The sequence below is a fragment of the Lucilia sericata genome, unplaced genomic scaffold (genome assembly GCF_015586225.1).
Source record: "Lucilia sericata isolate MDLA Ls3-8-SP2 unplaced genomic scaffold, ASM1558622v1 Contig001169F_arrow, whole genome shotgun sequence".
In the NCBI taxonomy this organism is placed as follows: Eukaryota; Metazoa; Arthropoda; class Insecta; order Diptera; family Calliphoridae; genus Lucilia; species Lucilia sericata.
In genome coordinates, this window is record NW_023995138.1 from 46,679 (window position 1) to 63,281 (window position 16,603).

The window sequence follows — 16,603 nt, forward strand, 5'->3', positions numbered from 1 at the left end:
AACTAACTAACTAACTAACTAACTAACTAACTAACTAACTAACTAACTAACTAACTAACTAACTAACTAACTACTAACTAACTAACTAACTAACTAACTAACTAACTAACTAACTAACTAACTAAATCTTGGTGGTCACTGTTGTCTGTTCTATAGTCTACTCTAACTAATTAGTTAATCACAAAATTATTATAATTTAACGTTGAAATAAAAACAAAAATATTGTTAGATTAGATTATTATTTCTTTGTGACAATCCTTTATTGCTGCAACAACCAATATATTTTAGTTGCATTAACTCAATTGTCTCAATCATGTTTTTTCTCTAAGTGCAAAACGAGTACAGTGTTATTTTAATGGAGGAGAGTGAGAGCAAATAAACAAAAAACAACAACAACTTCAAGCCAGGGTGCCCTGGTAATAAGAGGTGTTTGTTCTAATCTTATTTTTGCTCTACAAAAAATTAAGAAAAAAAAAATAAATATTGTTTTTTTCTACAACATATTGTTCGGAAAAATGTACATTTAACAACAATTTCGCTTTCGATTTTATTTTTGCTCTGCATTTTGGAGTATATAAGTATGCTAGAGCATTTAAGAATTAACCACAGTCTACTTACAATACTTACACCAATTGGAAGTTTATTTTACATAACTATTTGGAATATAGTTCAATTGGTAGAATTTTATTAATTTAGTATATTTTTATAAAAAAAAATCCACCACAACAGCAAAATGTTTACAAAGTTGGTAAGTATTTATATAAGCAGCTGCTCTCTCTCTCGCCAAAGGATTACCATTTAAAGGATATTTTTGTTTCGTCGTCTTTCTTTTTCTAAAGGCCTTATTATCATTAGTTGCTTTGGCTTGGGCCAAACCCCAACATCCAGCTGCTCAATATCCAGCTGGTGTTAATCCTCAGGACTGTCCCGGTTTCCCTATCTGTGATAATGCTCGTCTGCATAATCCCAACAAATGGCAACAACCCGCTCCCTGGCAACCACAACCCCAATGGGGTGCTCCTCAGCCACAATGGGGTGCACCACAACCATCTTGGCAGCCTCAGCCACAATGGGGTGCTCCAGCCCCAGCTCCCGGTGGTGACAAATATCCAGCTGGTGTAAATCCCCACTCCTGCCCCAACTATCCCTTCTGTGATGTTAATGCTGGTGGTGCTGGCGCTCCTGCTCCTCCTCTACCCGGCTGGACTGAACGTCAATACCCTGCTGGTGTTAGCCCTCATACCTGTCCCAACTTCCCCTATTGCAATTAAGAGAGTTATGTGTAAGATTTTCGAAATCGAGTTTAACTGCCAAGTCTTCCTTATCTCCCCAACTATCGCTCTCTCTTTCTTTCTCACTCATCTCAACTCAACTGTGTGCTGTTGTTCGATGTTTAACTACTTTCATTCTTCATTTCCCCCTTTCGTTATATTTTGCAATGAAATCTCAAAAAAATATTTGTAAACATTTCAAAAATTTTATAAAAATAATACATTTTAATAAAAGAATTTTAGAAAATTTAAGCCTCAAAAAATTTATAATTAAATAAACTACTGATTGTTGTTGGTATAATAAAGACCACAAATTCTTAGAGAAAAATATAAGAATTATTAAAAAAAGTAAAAAAAAAAATTCTTTTTATTTTTGTAAAAAAGTGCATTTCTGTACTAAATAAACAATTTAAATGAAAAAGTCTTCAAAAGTTTAGACTGTGAAAAATATATAAAAGCGTTTTATTAATAGACTAGACGGTAGACAATAGAATAGACTGTAGACTATAGACTAGACTATAGACTAGACTATAGACTAGACTATAGACTAGACTATAGACTAGACTATAGACTAGACTATAGACTAGACTATAGACTAGACTATAGACTAGACTATAGACTAGACTATAGACTAGACTATAGACTAGACTATAGACTAGACTATAGACTAGACTATAGACTAGATTATAGACTAGACTATAGACTAGACTATAGACTAGACTATAGACTATAGACTAGACTATAGACTAGACTATAGACTAGACTATAGACTAGACTATAGACTAGACTATAGACTAGACTATAGACTAGACTATAGACTAGACTATAGACTAGACTATAGACTAGACTATAGACTAGACTATAGACTAGACTATAGACTAGACTATAGACTAGACTATAGACTAGACTATAGACTAGACTATAGACTAGACTATAGACTAGACTATAGACTAGACTATAGACTAGACTATAGACTAGACTATAGACTAGACTATAGACTAGACTATAGACTAGACTATAGACTAGACTATAGACTAGACTATAGACTAGACTATAGACTAGACTATAGACTAGACTATAGACTAGACTATAGACTAGACTATAGACTAGACTATAGACTAGACTATAGACTAGACTATAGACTAGACTATAGACTAGACTATAGACTAGACTATAGACTAGACTATAGACTAGACTATAGACTAGACTATAGACTAGACTATAGACTAGACTATAGACTAGACTATAGACTAGACTATAGACTAGACTATAGACTAGACTATAGACTCGACTATAGACTAGACTATAGACTAGACTATAGACTAGACTATAGACTAGACTATAGACTATAGACTAGACTATAGACTAGACTATAGACTAGACTATAGACTAGACTATAGACTAGACTATAGACTAGACTATAGACTAGACTATAGACTAGACTATAGACTAGACTATAGACTCGACTATAGACTCGACTATAGACTCGACTATAGACTCGACTATAGACTCGACTATAGACTCGACTATAGACTCGACTATAGACTCGACTATAGACTAGACTATAGACTAGACTATAGACTAGACTATAGACTAGACTATAGACTCGACTATAGACTAGACTATGACTAGACTATAGACTAGACTATAGACTAGACTATAGACTAGACTATAGACTAGACTATAGTTTAGTCTATAGTTTAGACTATAGACTAGACTAGACTATAGTTTAGACTTTAGACTAGACTATAGACTAGACTATAGTTTAGACTATAGACTAGACTATAGACTAGACTCTTTTGTTTCCTGTGGCCCATTTAATGGAAATTCTCAGTTTTTTTGCATCTTTCCTCGTGTTAAGAAGGACATACAGATCAATGTAATGACTAAATCAGTTTTTTAAAGATATCATTAAGATTTCTCTTAAACATTTGACTTAATTTACATGAATGTTTTTGGATTAATTTCAAGTTTGGAAAATTCCTATATAATTGTTAAATTATAAACATAAATCATTTGGTTATTATAATGCTTTTGTTCCTAGTTTAAATATACAATTTATAAAAGAAACCAGGGCGGCAAAATTTGAATTAAATGCGTAGATAAAAGACTTTAAAATGTAAATCATAATCCCTACATATAAAATTAATACGAAATAGTATTCATATTACAAAAAGCTTAAACACAATAAAGCTTTGTCATTAAATTAATAAAACTAATAATAATAAAACATTTTTCTTTGGCCTCAAATATGTCAAAAAACATTCAACAAATAAAACCTTTTAGATATGACTTTAAGTATAATTAATCTTTTTAAACATTTTTTTTATTTATTAATTAGAACAAACAAGTCAATAAACAGTTTTATAAACATTTATGAACTTTTATTCTTTCAACAAATAATACACACCCACCTACTGGCTTTATTTAAAATTAACAAACAAACAATTAAACTTTAATAAAACAAAAATTAGACAAAATAATATGCGGAACCTTACAAAACTGACCGACCACCATGTTCATATGTAGTTGCACTGATAGTGGACAAATAGTTGTTGTTGCTTGAGTTGTAAAAGTGAAAGTTGTTTTACGATTTTGTCAAAAGCAACAAAATGAACCTGAAATCAAAACATTCCAAATGTTCTGGTTTCAAAGCTCGCACAGCAACAACAACAACGACAATACAACAATGCCCGTTTAGCTGTTTGAAGGTCAAGTCCATCGTTTATATAGTTTGGCCAGCCAGCAGTTATACCGCCAATAACACCGGTAGCAATGGCTTAAAGATAAATTGCTGCATTTTTTTCTCTCTTTTTTCTAACGCATTTTTATCGGTTCTAAACTTTTTACTTCAAATAATTTTCTTATAAATATCTACTTGGTTTTTGTACATTTGACTTATTTGCAATTATGATCTTGTAGATCTAGTTTATTGATTTTTTATTTGCAGCCATATATATTTTAGTATTTATTGCCGGAAACCATGATTTTTATGAAAATTTATGTAAGTAATTAAGTTCTTGGCAATTTGCTAAGAAAATATTAAAAAAAAAAAAATAGAAATAAATTATATAAATTTTAGTTTATTTAATATTATTTTATCTTAAATTGAAAATTTGTAAGTGTGATTTATAATGGTTGTGGCAAATACATATGAAAAGGGTGTGGAGTTATAGTTGTATTGCTCGTTTTTAATGAGTGGCATTACAGGTCGCGCTTAGAACAAGTATTAAAAATTATTAATACAAAAGGAGCTAAATATTAAGTAATTTATTTTAATTTGAATTTGAAATAAATCTAGTTTTTAAGTGTGGGTTAGAAAATTTCAAATATTAGTTGTTAATGTAAATTGTTATAAATGCAACAACTATGAAAATTATGATTATTCATATTAGGGATTGAGATCAGTGAGACTATAATAAATTGTTAAGTTTAGAAAACTTGTTCTGGTTTAAATATTGTTGTGTCGATTAAAATTTTTAATTGTTGATAGATTGTAAACTAGGGGATTATATGCAGTGATAGGCAACTATAGTCTAGTTTATAGTACAGTTAATAGTCTAATATGTAGTCTGGTCTATAGACAAGTCTTGTCTATAGGCTAGTCTAGTCTATAGTCTAGTCTATAGTCTAGTCTATAGTCTAGTCTATAGTCTAGTCTATAGTCTAGTCTATAGTCTAGTCTATAGTCTAGTCTATAGTCTTAGTCTATAGTCTAGTCTATAGTCTAGTCTATAGTCTAGTCTATAGTCTAGTCTATAGTCTAGTCTATAGTCTAGTCTATAGTCTAGTCTATAGTCTAGTCTATAGTCTAGTCTATAGTCTAGTCTATAGTCTAGTCTATAGTCTAGTCTATAGTCTAGTCTATAGTCTAGTCTATAGTCTAGTCTATAGTCTAGTCTATAGTCTAGTCTATAGTCTAGTCTATAGTCTAGTCTATAGTCTAGTCTATAGTCTAGTCTATAGTCTAGTCTATAGTCTAGTCTATAGTCTAGTCTATAGTCTAGTCTATAGTCTAGTCTATAGTCTAGTCTATAGTCTAGTCTATAGTCTAGTCTATAGTCTAGTCTATAGTCTAGTCTATAGTCTAGTCTATAGTCTAGTCTATAGTCTAGTCTATAGTCTAGTCTATAGTCTAGTCTATAGTCTAGTCTATAGTCTAGTCTATAGTCTAGTCTATAGTCTAGTCTATAGTCTAGTCTATAGTCTAGTCTAGTCTAGTCTATAGTCTAGTCTATAGTCTAGTCTATAGTCTAGTCTATAGTCTAGTCTATAGTCTAGTCTATAGTCTAGTCTATAGTCTAGTCTATAGTCTATTCTATAGTCTAGTCTATAGTCTAGTCTATAGTCTAGTCTATAGTCTAGTCTATAGTCTAGTCTATAGTCTAGTCTATAGTCTAGTCTATAGTCTAGTCTATAGTCTAGTCTATAGTCTAGTCTATAGTCTAGTCTATAGTCTAGTCTATAGTCTAGTCTATAGTCTAGTCTATAGTCTAGTCTATAGTCTAGTCTATAGTCTAGTCTATAGTCTAGTCTATAGTCTAGTCTATAGTCTAGTCTATAGTCTAGTCTAGTCTAGTCTATAGTCTAGTCTATAGTCTAGTCTATAGTCTAGTCTATAGTATAGTCTATAGTCTAGTCTATAGTCTAGTCTATAGTCTAGTCTATAGTCTAGTCTATAGTCTAGTCTATAGTCTAGTCTATAGTCTAGTCTATAGTCTAGTCTATAGTCTAGTCTATAGTCTAGTCTATAGTCTAGTCTATAGTCTAGTCTATAGTCTAGTCTATAGTCTAGTCTATAGTCTAGTCTATAGTCTAGTCTATAGTCTAGTCTATAGTCTAGTCTATAGTCTAGTCTATAGTCTAGTCTATAGTCTAGTCTATAGTCTAGTCTATAGTCTAGTCTATAGTCTAGTCTATAGTCTAGTCTATAGTCTAGTCTATAGTCTAGTCTATAGTCTAGTCTATAGTCTAGTCTATAGTCTAGTCTATAGTCTAGTCTAGTCTAGTCTATAGTCTAGTCTATAGTCTAGTCTATAGTCTAGTCTATAGTCTAGTCTATAGTCTAGTCTATAGTCTAGTCTATAGTCTAGTCTATAGTCTAGTCTATAGTCTAGTCTATAGTCTAGTCTATAGTCTAGTCTATAGTCTAGTCTATAGTCTAGTCTATAGTCTAGTCTATAGTCTAGTCTATAGTCTAGTCTATAGTCTAGTCTATAGTCTAGTCTATAGTCTAGTCTATAGTCTAGTCTATAGTCTAGTCTATAGTCTAGTCTATAGTCTAGTCTATAGTCTAGTCTATAGTCTAGTCTATAGTCTAGCCTATAGTCTAGTCTATTGTCTAGTCTATAGTCTAGCTATAGTCTAGTCTATAGTCTAGTCTATAGTCTAGTCTATAGTCTAGTCTATAGTCTAGTCTATAGTCTAGTCTATAGTCTAGTCTATATCTAGTCTATAGTCTAGTCTATAGTCTAGTCTATAGTCTAGTCTATAGTCTAGTCTATAGTCTAGTCTATAGTCTAGTCTATAGTCTAGTCTATAGTCTAGTCTATAGTCTAGTCTATAGTCTAGTCTATAGTCTAGTCTATAGTCTAGTCTATAGTCTCTATAGTCTAGTCTATAGTCTAGTCTATAGTCTAGTCTATAGTCTAGTCTATAGTCTAGTCTATAGTCTAGTCTATAGTCTAGTCTATAGTCTAGTCTATAGTCTAGTCTATAGTCTAGTCTATAGTCTAGTCTATAGTCTAGTCTATAGTCTAGTCTATAGTCTAGTCTATAGTCTAGTCTATAGTCTAGTCTATAGTCTAGTCTATAGTCTAGTCATAGTCTAGTCTATAGTCTAGTCTATAGTCTAGTCTATAGTCTAGTCTATGTCTAGTCTATAGTCTAGTCTATAGTCTAGTCTATAGTCTAGTCTATAGTCTAGTCTATAGTCTATAGTCTAGTCTAGTCTATAGTCTAGTCTAGTCTATAGTCTAGTCTATTGTCTAGTCTATAGTCTAGTCTATAGTCTAGTCTATAGTCTAGTCTATAGTCTAGTCTAGTCTAGTCTATAGTCTAGTCTATAGTCTAGTCTATAGTCTAGTCTATAGTCTAGTCTATAGTCTAGTCTATAGTCTAGTCTATAGTCTAGTCTATAGTCTAGTCTATAGTCTAGTCTATAGTCTATAGTCTAGTCTAGTTCATTCTATAGTATATAGTCTAGCCTATATTGTATAGTTTATTCTAGTCTATAGCCTAGTGTATAGCATAGTCTATAGTCTTGTCTATAGTCTTTAAAATAAAAAAAACTCTTTAATTAATATTATTTTAAATGTTTTTAAATTTATTACTCTTTGACTGATTTTTCAAAAAAAAAAAAAAAAACGAAGATTACAAATGAGACATATTAAATATTTACAATGAAGAAATTCTTTGATAAAATGAAATTTTTGTGTTTTTGTAATTATTGTACATAACATTTAAATTTTAATACTAACAAGTAAATAAAAACAAATTAACTTAAAAACTAAAAATTATAAATGAATTAACTACACTCCTTTTTACCAACCAGATGATGACCATCCTTTGTGTGAATCAAAATCGTGATGATCATGATGTTCCTCATGATGAACATGTACGGGAACATGAATTTCTTTGTACACGGGTACATGGACTTCTTTGATGACGGGGACCTGTACTTCCTTTACAACGGGAACCTCTTTGACGATTTCCTTGTAAACGGGAACCTCCTTAACAACTTCCTTGTAAATGGGTACCTTCTTGACGTGATGATGATGAATGGTGTGTACATTGTATGGCACGTGAATGGTGTGATGTTCACTGGGGACAACAAAAAAACAATAAATTTGGAATGAATAAAAGTTGGCAATAGTTAATGATTGATTTAATAGTGATATTTAGCCAGTGTGATGAAATTAATTTTTCAAGGTGTATGCCAGATGATGTTTGGATTGCAACTAATTATATTGTTGTTATTATAATATGAAATAATGAAAGTGAAAATTTATTTTATACGTCATTTTTCTTTTCTTTCTTTCAAATGACATTGCATGAGTCTAGTTTTTTGTTTAATAATATGTTATGAACTTTATTTCTCGAGGCCAATTATTATAATTAAGTATTCCGTGTAATTATCTATATATTTGCATATGATATGCCTACAAATTATATTCACATCAATTGCGGCAGTTGCTGTACAAAATGTGACAACTTTGAGATGGCGTATTACAACTTGTGCCAACCACCAGTCATTCAGCCATTTAGTCAGTCATTCATCTATTCAACCGACCAACTAAATGAACAATAACATTTCATTCAAGAAATATGTATAAACAAACGCATTTTATATTGTTAACTTTATGTATTTAATTAATACTGACAACAATTGTTAAGTCATATTTGGAATATTTAGAAACTCTACTCAAGTGTTAAAGTTTAGAACTTGTTGATCTTTCTATGTGTAATATAAAAATGTTTTTATATATTAAGAGAATGAAAAGGTTAAGGGAAATATGATCTTATTGTAACAAAAACTTTATTAAGAGAGCAAATCTTAAACAATATTTAAGTTAAAACTAAACATTACTTTGTTAAAGAATAAGTTTATATACGTAGTCAATGTATGGCAACAAATATTCGTCTTATATGTTAAATTTGTTAAGGCAAAAATATTTTATTAAAATATTTTCGTATGCATTACAGCATAATTTATTATGGAATTTGAATTACATTGCTAAGTCATACTAACTGACAACAACGGTCGTAAGTAATATTAATTTAATATTAAAAAAACACACTGGCATGAAATACAAGGAAATGAAAAAACAAAATTTTTTAAGATTTTCAAGTCGTATGAAACGGATCTTTGAAACAGACTATAATCAAGACTATAGAACATACCATACATAGACTATACGATAGACCAGATTATGGACTAGAAATTACAAGACTATAAACTAGAGAGATTATAGACCAGACTATAGACTAGTACATAGACCACACTATACACCAGATATAATACTATTGACCATGTTATGGAGCAGAATGTAGAATGTCGGATTATATCGACTGTAGACAATGCTACTGGCAAGACTACGGATCAGATTGTAGACTATAGGCTAGACCATAGTCTAGACAATAGAATAGACTATAGAATCGACTATATACTATAACGTAGAAAATATATTATACTAGACAATATCAGACTATAGATTACTATATAATAGACTACAGAAAATATAGTAGGATATAGACTAAACAAGACTGAAGACTAGACAATAGACTAGAATTTAGACCACACTATAGCAGAGACTATAGACTAGACAATAGACTAGGCAATAGACTAGACTAGACTATAGATTAGTCTATAAATAAGACTTTATACAAGACTATAGAATCGAATATAGATTTGATCACAGACTAGCTTTTAGACTAGGCTAGACTGTCGACTAGACTAGACAATATAACGGACTTTATATTCGACTATAGACTAGATAACAGAATATAGAGTAGGCTATAGACAAGTAGAGAAGACAAGACTATATACAATGCTATAGACAAGACTAGATTATAGACTAAACTATAGACTAGACTATAGACTATACTAATAACTAATAACAAGACTATTGGCTAGATAATAGACTGGACTATAAGCAAGACCAAAGACTACATTCTGGAATAAAATATGGACAATACTATAGACTAGACTATAGACAAGACTATAGACCATACTATTGAGAAGAGTATATAGACTCTAAACTCTACTACAGACTAGACTACATAAACAAGAATATATACAAAGCTATAGACATGACAATACTATAAGCAAAACTATAGACAAGACTATGGGCTAGATCAAAGACTAGATTCTAAAATATAATATGGACAAGACTGTTTACAAGATTATAGACTAGGCTCTTGACTAAACTATAGACTAGATTATAGACTAGACTACAGACTAGACTGTAGACTAGACTAAACACTAGGCTATAAACTAGACTATAGACAAGCCTAAAGACTAGACTATAGACTAGGCTATTGACTAAACTATAGACTAGATTATAGACTATACTACAGACTAGACTGTAGACTAGACTATACACTAGGCTATAAACTAGACCATAGACAAGCCTAAAGACTAGACTATAGATTAGACCATTGAGGAGACTATAGACTAGGCTATAGACTAGACTTTACATTAGACTTCAGACTAGACTTTAGACTAGACTTTAGACTAGACTTTAGACTAGACATTAGACTAGACTTTAGACTAGACTTTAGACTAGACATTAGACTAGACTTTAGACTAGACTTTAGACTAGACTTTAGACTAGACTATAGACAGGACTATAGACTAGACAATAGACTAAACTATATACCATAGAGTGTCGACTAGACTATAAACAAGACTATAGACAACACTAAAGACAATACTGTATACTAGACTAAAGGCAACACTATAGATTAGACTACAGCCCATACTATAGTGAATTCTATACCAGATTTTTTTCTATTTGATTTTTTTCAAACACTGTGTTTGACTCACTCATTGTTTTATGAATGAAATGAATAGTATATTTGAAAATAAGGAATGTTAGTCAATACTCAATTCAAACGAAACAAGTAATGAGAGTGTTTGTGTGATTCAATTCAAGTAGTATACAGTGAGTGAATCGAGTGAAAGCAAAACAATTTTTAAGTTCGACAAATTAACAGATTTTTTGAATATTACTTCGAATTTTCGAACTTAATTTCGAATAGTCGAAGATAATATAGTAGCGTCATCAACTGTACTTAACACTGCCAAATTTCAGCCAATTTGGCCCACGGAAACTGGTTTTATCAGCTTTAAATTTTTTTCGAACATGAGTTCGAATTTTCGAAAATTTTTTTTTTAGTTTTTTGGACTCAAAGAATAATTTAAAAGCATAAAAAATTTTTCGAACATAACTTCGAATTTTCGAACTTAATTTCGAATATTCGAACATAATATTATCTTGTCATCAACTGTACTTAACACTGCCAAATTTCAGCCAATTTGGTCCACGGAAACTGGTTTTATCAGCTTTAAATTTTTTTCGAACATGAGTTCGAATTTTCGAAAATTTTTTTTTTAGTTTTTTGGACTCAAAGAATAATTTAAAAGCATAAAAAATTTTTCGAACATAACTTCGAATTTTCGAACTTAATTTCGAATATTCGAACATAATATTATCTTGTCATCAATTGTACTCAAGACTACCAAATTTCAGCGAATTCGGGCCACAGGAACTAGTTTTAACAGCATTCAAAATTTTCACCATTTATTCAAGAAAAAGTTTGAATCGATTCATTCGATTCAAACAATCTATTTTGTATTGTTTTAACATAAACAAATTGTTTACTCGCTCGATTTGAATGTAGTTGCACATTCACTTGATAGTACTCACAACGTTTGAGTATAACAAAACTTTGTAAATACTATTCTAAACAAACAATGAGTTGAGTGCAAAGCAATGAGTCACTCATTGTGTGTAGCAAATAGAGTTACTCATGCAGGGCTCTAATATAAACATAATAAAGAGAAGACTGTAAGAAATGACATCTTTGAACAATTTCAAAATCAATTATGGTATTCACATTAATAAACAAAGTAATTGAAGTAATTAAATAATTTAACTGCAATAATCGCAATTAAATAGACATCAATTTTCTTAAGCAAGACTATATTATTTTGCAACTCTTGTTAATATTTTTAAATGAAAACCCATTGTGTTAAATTTTCCTATATTATTATTATGTTTCTATGAATGAATTGGAAAAAAACCCCAACAACTAAAACAATAACAATTATTAAAAAAAAAAAAAAAAAACGGAGAAAGGAAATTATTTTAAGGATGTAACAAATAAAAGCTTCCTATCATAGTTTGTTTGCTTTTTTCTGTGCAACAATTTTGTGCTGTAATAGATATTATGAGATACAAATACTGGAATATACATATTTCTTTTTGTTTTAGTTGTAATTTGTATTGTGTTTTTCTTTTAACAATTGTGGTTTTATTGGCAGTTGCCACAGTTATAACTTAAACAATTTACCGGTATTTTTTTAGATAATTATAAGAGTTTATGGAAAAAAAGTTAAAAATATTTTTCTTGTTAATCTAAAATTAAATTATGTTGACTCTTGTTTAATAAAAATAAGTAAAATTGCATAAACAATGTATGTTTTAAAAATTTTTTAATAAATTGTAATGAAAATTACTTACTGTTTGCCAAAGAAGCCGGGTGAAGGAGCAGCATAGGCCAAAGCTAACATGGCAGCCAAGAGGACCTAGAAAATTGAGTAAAATAAGGGGATTTAATAAAAATTATTTAGGTAAATTTTAAATAAAATTGGAAAATCTTTAATATATTCCGTATTAAATACTTGGTTATCGATAACTGAAAGTTGTTTAGGATGCGAGTCGTTTGTCTTACTATAGCTAGCTTATGGTTCATATATTACAGTTTAATATTAAATATTATGATAGTTCTTTTCTTCTTCTATTTATGCTTTAAGATTCAATCACATCTGATAATTGGTTCATTAAGTAATACAATAAAAGTTCGCTTCTTAAGTCTTTTGTTTAAATTTCATTGCAACTTGCCATGACGTTTGCTTCTTAAGTCTTCTTTGAGATGATTCCGAGAACGCATGTTTCTTAAGTCTTTTTCATAACAAAACAGAAAAAGTTTGCATCTTAAGTCTTTCACTTTTTTGAGACAAAAATAAAAGTATGAACTAAAAAGTATGTGTCTTAAGTCTTTGTTGCAAACAGATGGGGAAACAAAAGAGAGAAATAGATGTTTGTTTCTTAAGTCTTTCTCTTTAATAGTGATTTTGTAAACAAAAGGTATGTTTCCTAAGACTTTTACAAAAACAATAGAAATCAAACAAATTTTTTTTAAAAGTTTTTGTTGTAAACAAGTGCCATATAGTCTAGTCCATAATCTAACCCATGTCTAGTAAAGTATAGTCTATAGTACAGTCTAAAGTGTAGTCTAAAGTCCAGCCAGAGTCTAGTCAAAAGTCCAGCCAGAGTCTAGTAAAAAGTCCACTCTAAAGTCTATTTTAAAGTCTAGTCTAAAGTCTAGTCTAACGTCTAGTCTAAAGTCTAGTCTAAAGTCTAGTCTAAAGTCTAGTCTAATGTCTAGTCTTAAGTCTAGTCTAAAGTCTAGTCTAAAGTCTAGTCTAAAGTCTAGTCTATAGTCTAGTCTAAAGTCTAGTCTAAAGTCTAGTCTAAAGTCTAGTCTAAAGTCTAGTCTAAAGTCTAGTCTAAAGTCTAGTCTAAAGACTAGTCCAAAGTCTAGTCTAAAGTCTAGTCTAAAGTCTAGTCAAAAGTCTAGTCAAAAGTCTAGTCTAAAGTCTAGTCTAAAGTCTAGTCTAAAGTCTAGTCTAAAGTCTAGTCTAAAGTCTAGTCTAAAGTCTAGTCTAAAGTCTAGTCTAAAGTCTAGTCTAAAGTCTAGTCTAAAGTCTAGTCTAAAGTCTAGTCTCAAGTCCAGTCTAAAGTCTAGTCTAAAGTCTAGTCTATAGTCTAGTCTATATTCTAGTCTATAGTCTAGTCTTTAGTCTAATCAAAAGTCTAGTCTAAGGCCTAGTCTAAAGTCTAGTCTAAAGCCTAGTCTAAAGTCTAGTCTAAAGTCTAGTCTATATTCTTGTCTAAAGTATAGTCTAAAGTCTAGTCTAAAATCCGGTCTATAGTCTAGTCTAAAGTCTAGTCTAAAGTCTGGTCTAAAGTCTAGTCTAAAGTCTAGTCTAAAGTCTAGTCTAAAGTCTAGTCTAAAGTCTAGTCTAAACTCTAGTCTAAAGTCTAGTCTAAAGTCTAGTCTAAAGTCTAGTCTAAAGTCCAGTCTAACTTCTATTTTAAAGTCTAGTCTAACGTCTAGCCTAAGTTTAGTCTAAAGTCTAGTCTAAAGTCTAGTCTATAGTCTAGTCTATAGTCTAGTCTATAGTCTAGTCTATAGTCTAGTCTACAGTCTAGTCTATAGTCTAGTCTATAGTCTAGTCTATAGTCTAGTCTATAGTCTAGTCTATAGTCTAGTCTATAGTCTAGTCTATAGTCTTGTCTATAGTCTAGTCTATAGTCTAGTCCATAGTCTAGTCCATAGTCTAGTCTATAGTCTAGTCTATAGTCCAGTCTATAGACTGGCCTATAGTCTAGTCTTTAGTCTAGTCTATAGTCTAATCTTTAGTCTAGTCTATAGTCTAGTCTATAGTCTATTCTATGGCCTACACTATAGTCTAGTCTATAGACTAGTCTATAGTCTAGTCTATAGACTAGTCTATAGTCTAGTCTATATTCCAGTCTAAAGTCTAGTCTATAGTCTAGTTTATAGTGTAGTATTCACTTTAGTCCAGTCATTAGTGTTGTTTTTAGTCTCATCTATTGACTAGTCTACAGTCTAGTCTAGAGAATTAGAAGTTTGCTTCTTAAATCTTTCTCTAAAAACATTTACTTATAAATAAAAGGTTTGTTTATTAAGTCTTTAGTAAAAACAATAGAAATTTAAACAAAAAACAGTTTCATAATTCTTTGATTACAACTGGAAGAGTATCAAAACATAAGAAAGAACTAGAAGTTTACCGCTTAAGTCTTTCACTAGAAAAGGTTTGTTTCTTAAGTCTTTTACAAAAAACAATAGAAATCAAAGCAAAACACACATTATTGCTTGACTATTGGACAAAAACATTATGAACATAGGTTTGTTGCTTAAGTCTTTTATAAAATCATAGGAAATCAAGGCAAATATTATTTGCTTTAGAATCTTTAGTTTTAAAGCGACATTCCAACTAATTATCAATTCTAAAGCTTTTAATTATAAACTGCAAGTTTTACTTTTTTCAAACAATCATTCACAATAATTATTTTAGCTCTAAATAAAGTTCATAAAAGAACATTTAATTAGAACTAGAATTTCAATTTAAACTAGTAAGCAAGCACAAACACATATACATAACTTATGTAATTTCTTGTTATAAATAGTTTCACTTTTTATTAACGCCAGTTTAAGTTCTTTTAAACATGATTTAATCCTATTGGTATGGCATACTATAGCAACTTTCCCACGTTATTTTCAACACGTTCTGTATGAGCAATATAAAATATTTGAATTATGTTTTATTTTAACTGTGTTATACATTTAAAATTCATATTATAAACCCGACATGATTTGTTGCCATTTATGTATCAGGTCGTAATAAAACTGTCACTATAAAATATATATTTGTTTTTTAATTCATTTATTCTTTAGATTTGGTTTTATGAATTTGTTCTTTTTTGTATTCTAAAACACTTTCGTTTTCGTTTACTTATTTGTTTGTTATAAACCTTTGTTAACACTTACAATTACTTTAAAGGCGGTCATATTTAAATAACTGGTGGTTTTTTTTGGTAGTATAAAAATTTACTTAAAAAATTTAACAAACTTTCTTAAGTTTTAATATTTTCGAAAAAAAGGAATTTTAAGGAGTTTAACACAAAACTAAACTCTTTTCTTGATAAAAATTTAAGTTTTTTAATACACAATGCCAAAATTAAAACTGATAACTTAACATGGTTTGCAGATCGTTTTTATATATGAAGACTACGACTAAAAAAATACACAAAAATTGAAATAAACTCTGAGGCCACCAACAGACAGACCGGCAGAGTGAGTGTATAGAGCATAAAGCGTTTACAGAAGCTTCGTCGTCGTCAATGCTTATTAACATCATAACAACAAAAGCAAAATATATAAAATTATGTACAAATATAAAAACAACAAGAAATAAAAGAGTCAAGAAAAATTTACCAATAACAAACAACTAGCAAATCCACCATTCATACATTTTACACTGTAAACTTTAAAGAGTAAAGAAATGTTAACAGAAATCCAGGCATTTTGCTAGTTAACAGGTAACATCAAAAGGGGGTTGTTTTTTGTGGCAACATTTTGCCAGAGTATGTGTTTTACTTATACTTTACCAAAATGCAGTCACTAATAACCGAAAATCAAACAAGAAGACTCGCAAAATTTAAATTAAGTGACAAATACATATATAAACTTTTATACATATCTACGTTAAAAAAGAGACGTTACATTTTTGAAAAACCAAAATTAAAAACTAAATATACATACATATGTTTGTATGTAAGATAAATACGTTGCCAACAGTTAACACAGTTGCCTGCAATTGCGTGCTTTTATTACTTTTTGATAAAGCGGCTCTATTGAACAGTGTTCATTGCTGCAATGAGTTACAAATAGAACGATCAACTACAGGCTACATTTAAAAATGTCAAAAATAACTATCTAGACTATTGACGACACAA

General features: G+C 30.3%; 2 protein-coding genes across 2 annotated transcripts; one reads left to right on the forward strand and one right to left on the reverse strand.

The window, feature by feature from the left end:
- The first annotated feature begins 505 nt into the window (after window positions 1-505).
- Window positions 506-1,632, forward strand: LOC119610364 (cuticle protein 1). Its single transcript, XM_037965535.1, has 2 exons — window positions 506-748; window positions 840-1,632. The coding sequence occupies exons 1-2, from the start codon at window positions 734-736 to the stop codon at window positions 1,269-1,271; spliced, it is 447 nt and encodes a 148-aa protein (XP_037821463.1). The 5' UTR covers window positions 506-733; the 3' UTR covers window positions 1,272-1,632.
- A 6,047-nt stretch (window positions 1,633-7,679) lies between these two features.
- On the reverse strand, window positions 7,680-15,854 carry LOC119610362. Its single transcript, XM_037965532.1, has 3 exons — window positions 15,636-15,854; window positions 12,518-12,582; window positions 7,680-8,093 (listed from the first exon to the last, which is right to left on the reverse strand). The coding sequence occupies exons 1-3, from the start codon at window positions 15,654-15,656 to the stop codon at window positions 7,814-7,816; spliced, it is 366 nt and encodes a 121-aa protein (XP_037821460.1). The 5' UTR covers window positions 15,657-15,854; the 3' UTR covers window positions 7,680-7,813.
- Between the last annotated feature and the right edge of the window lie 749 nt (window positions 15,855-16,603).

What these genes read in the sequence shown, in the direction of transcription:
- LOC119610362 (XM_037965532.1), bottom strand. Translation starts at nt 15,656, where the DNA reads ATGACCGCCTTTAAAGTAATT. An exon ending in TGACCGCCTTTAAAGTAATT is followed by an intron (nt 12,583 to 15,635) that starts GTAAGTGTTAAC and finishes TCAATTTTCTAG; the next exon opens with GTCCTCTTGGCTGCCATGTT. An exon ending in CCCGGCTTCTTTGGCAAACA is followed by an intron (nt 8,094 to 12,517) that starts GTAAGTAATTTT and finishes TGTTGTCCCCAG; the next exon opens with TGAACATCACACCATTCACG.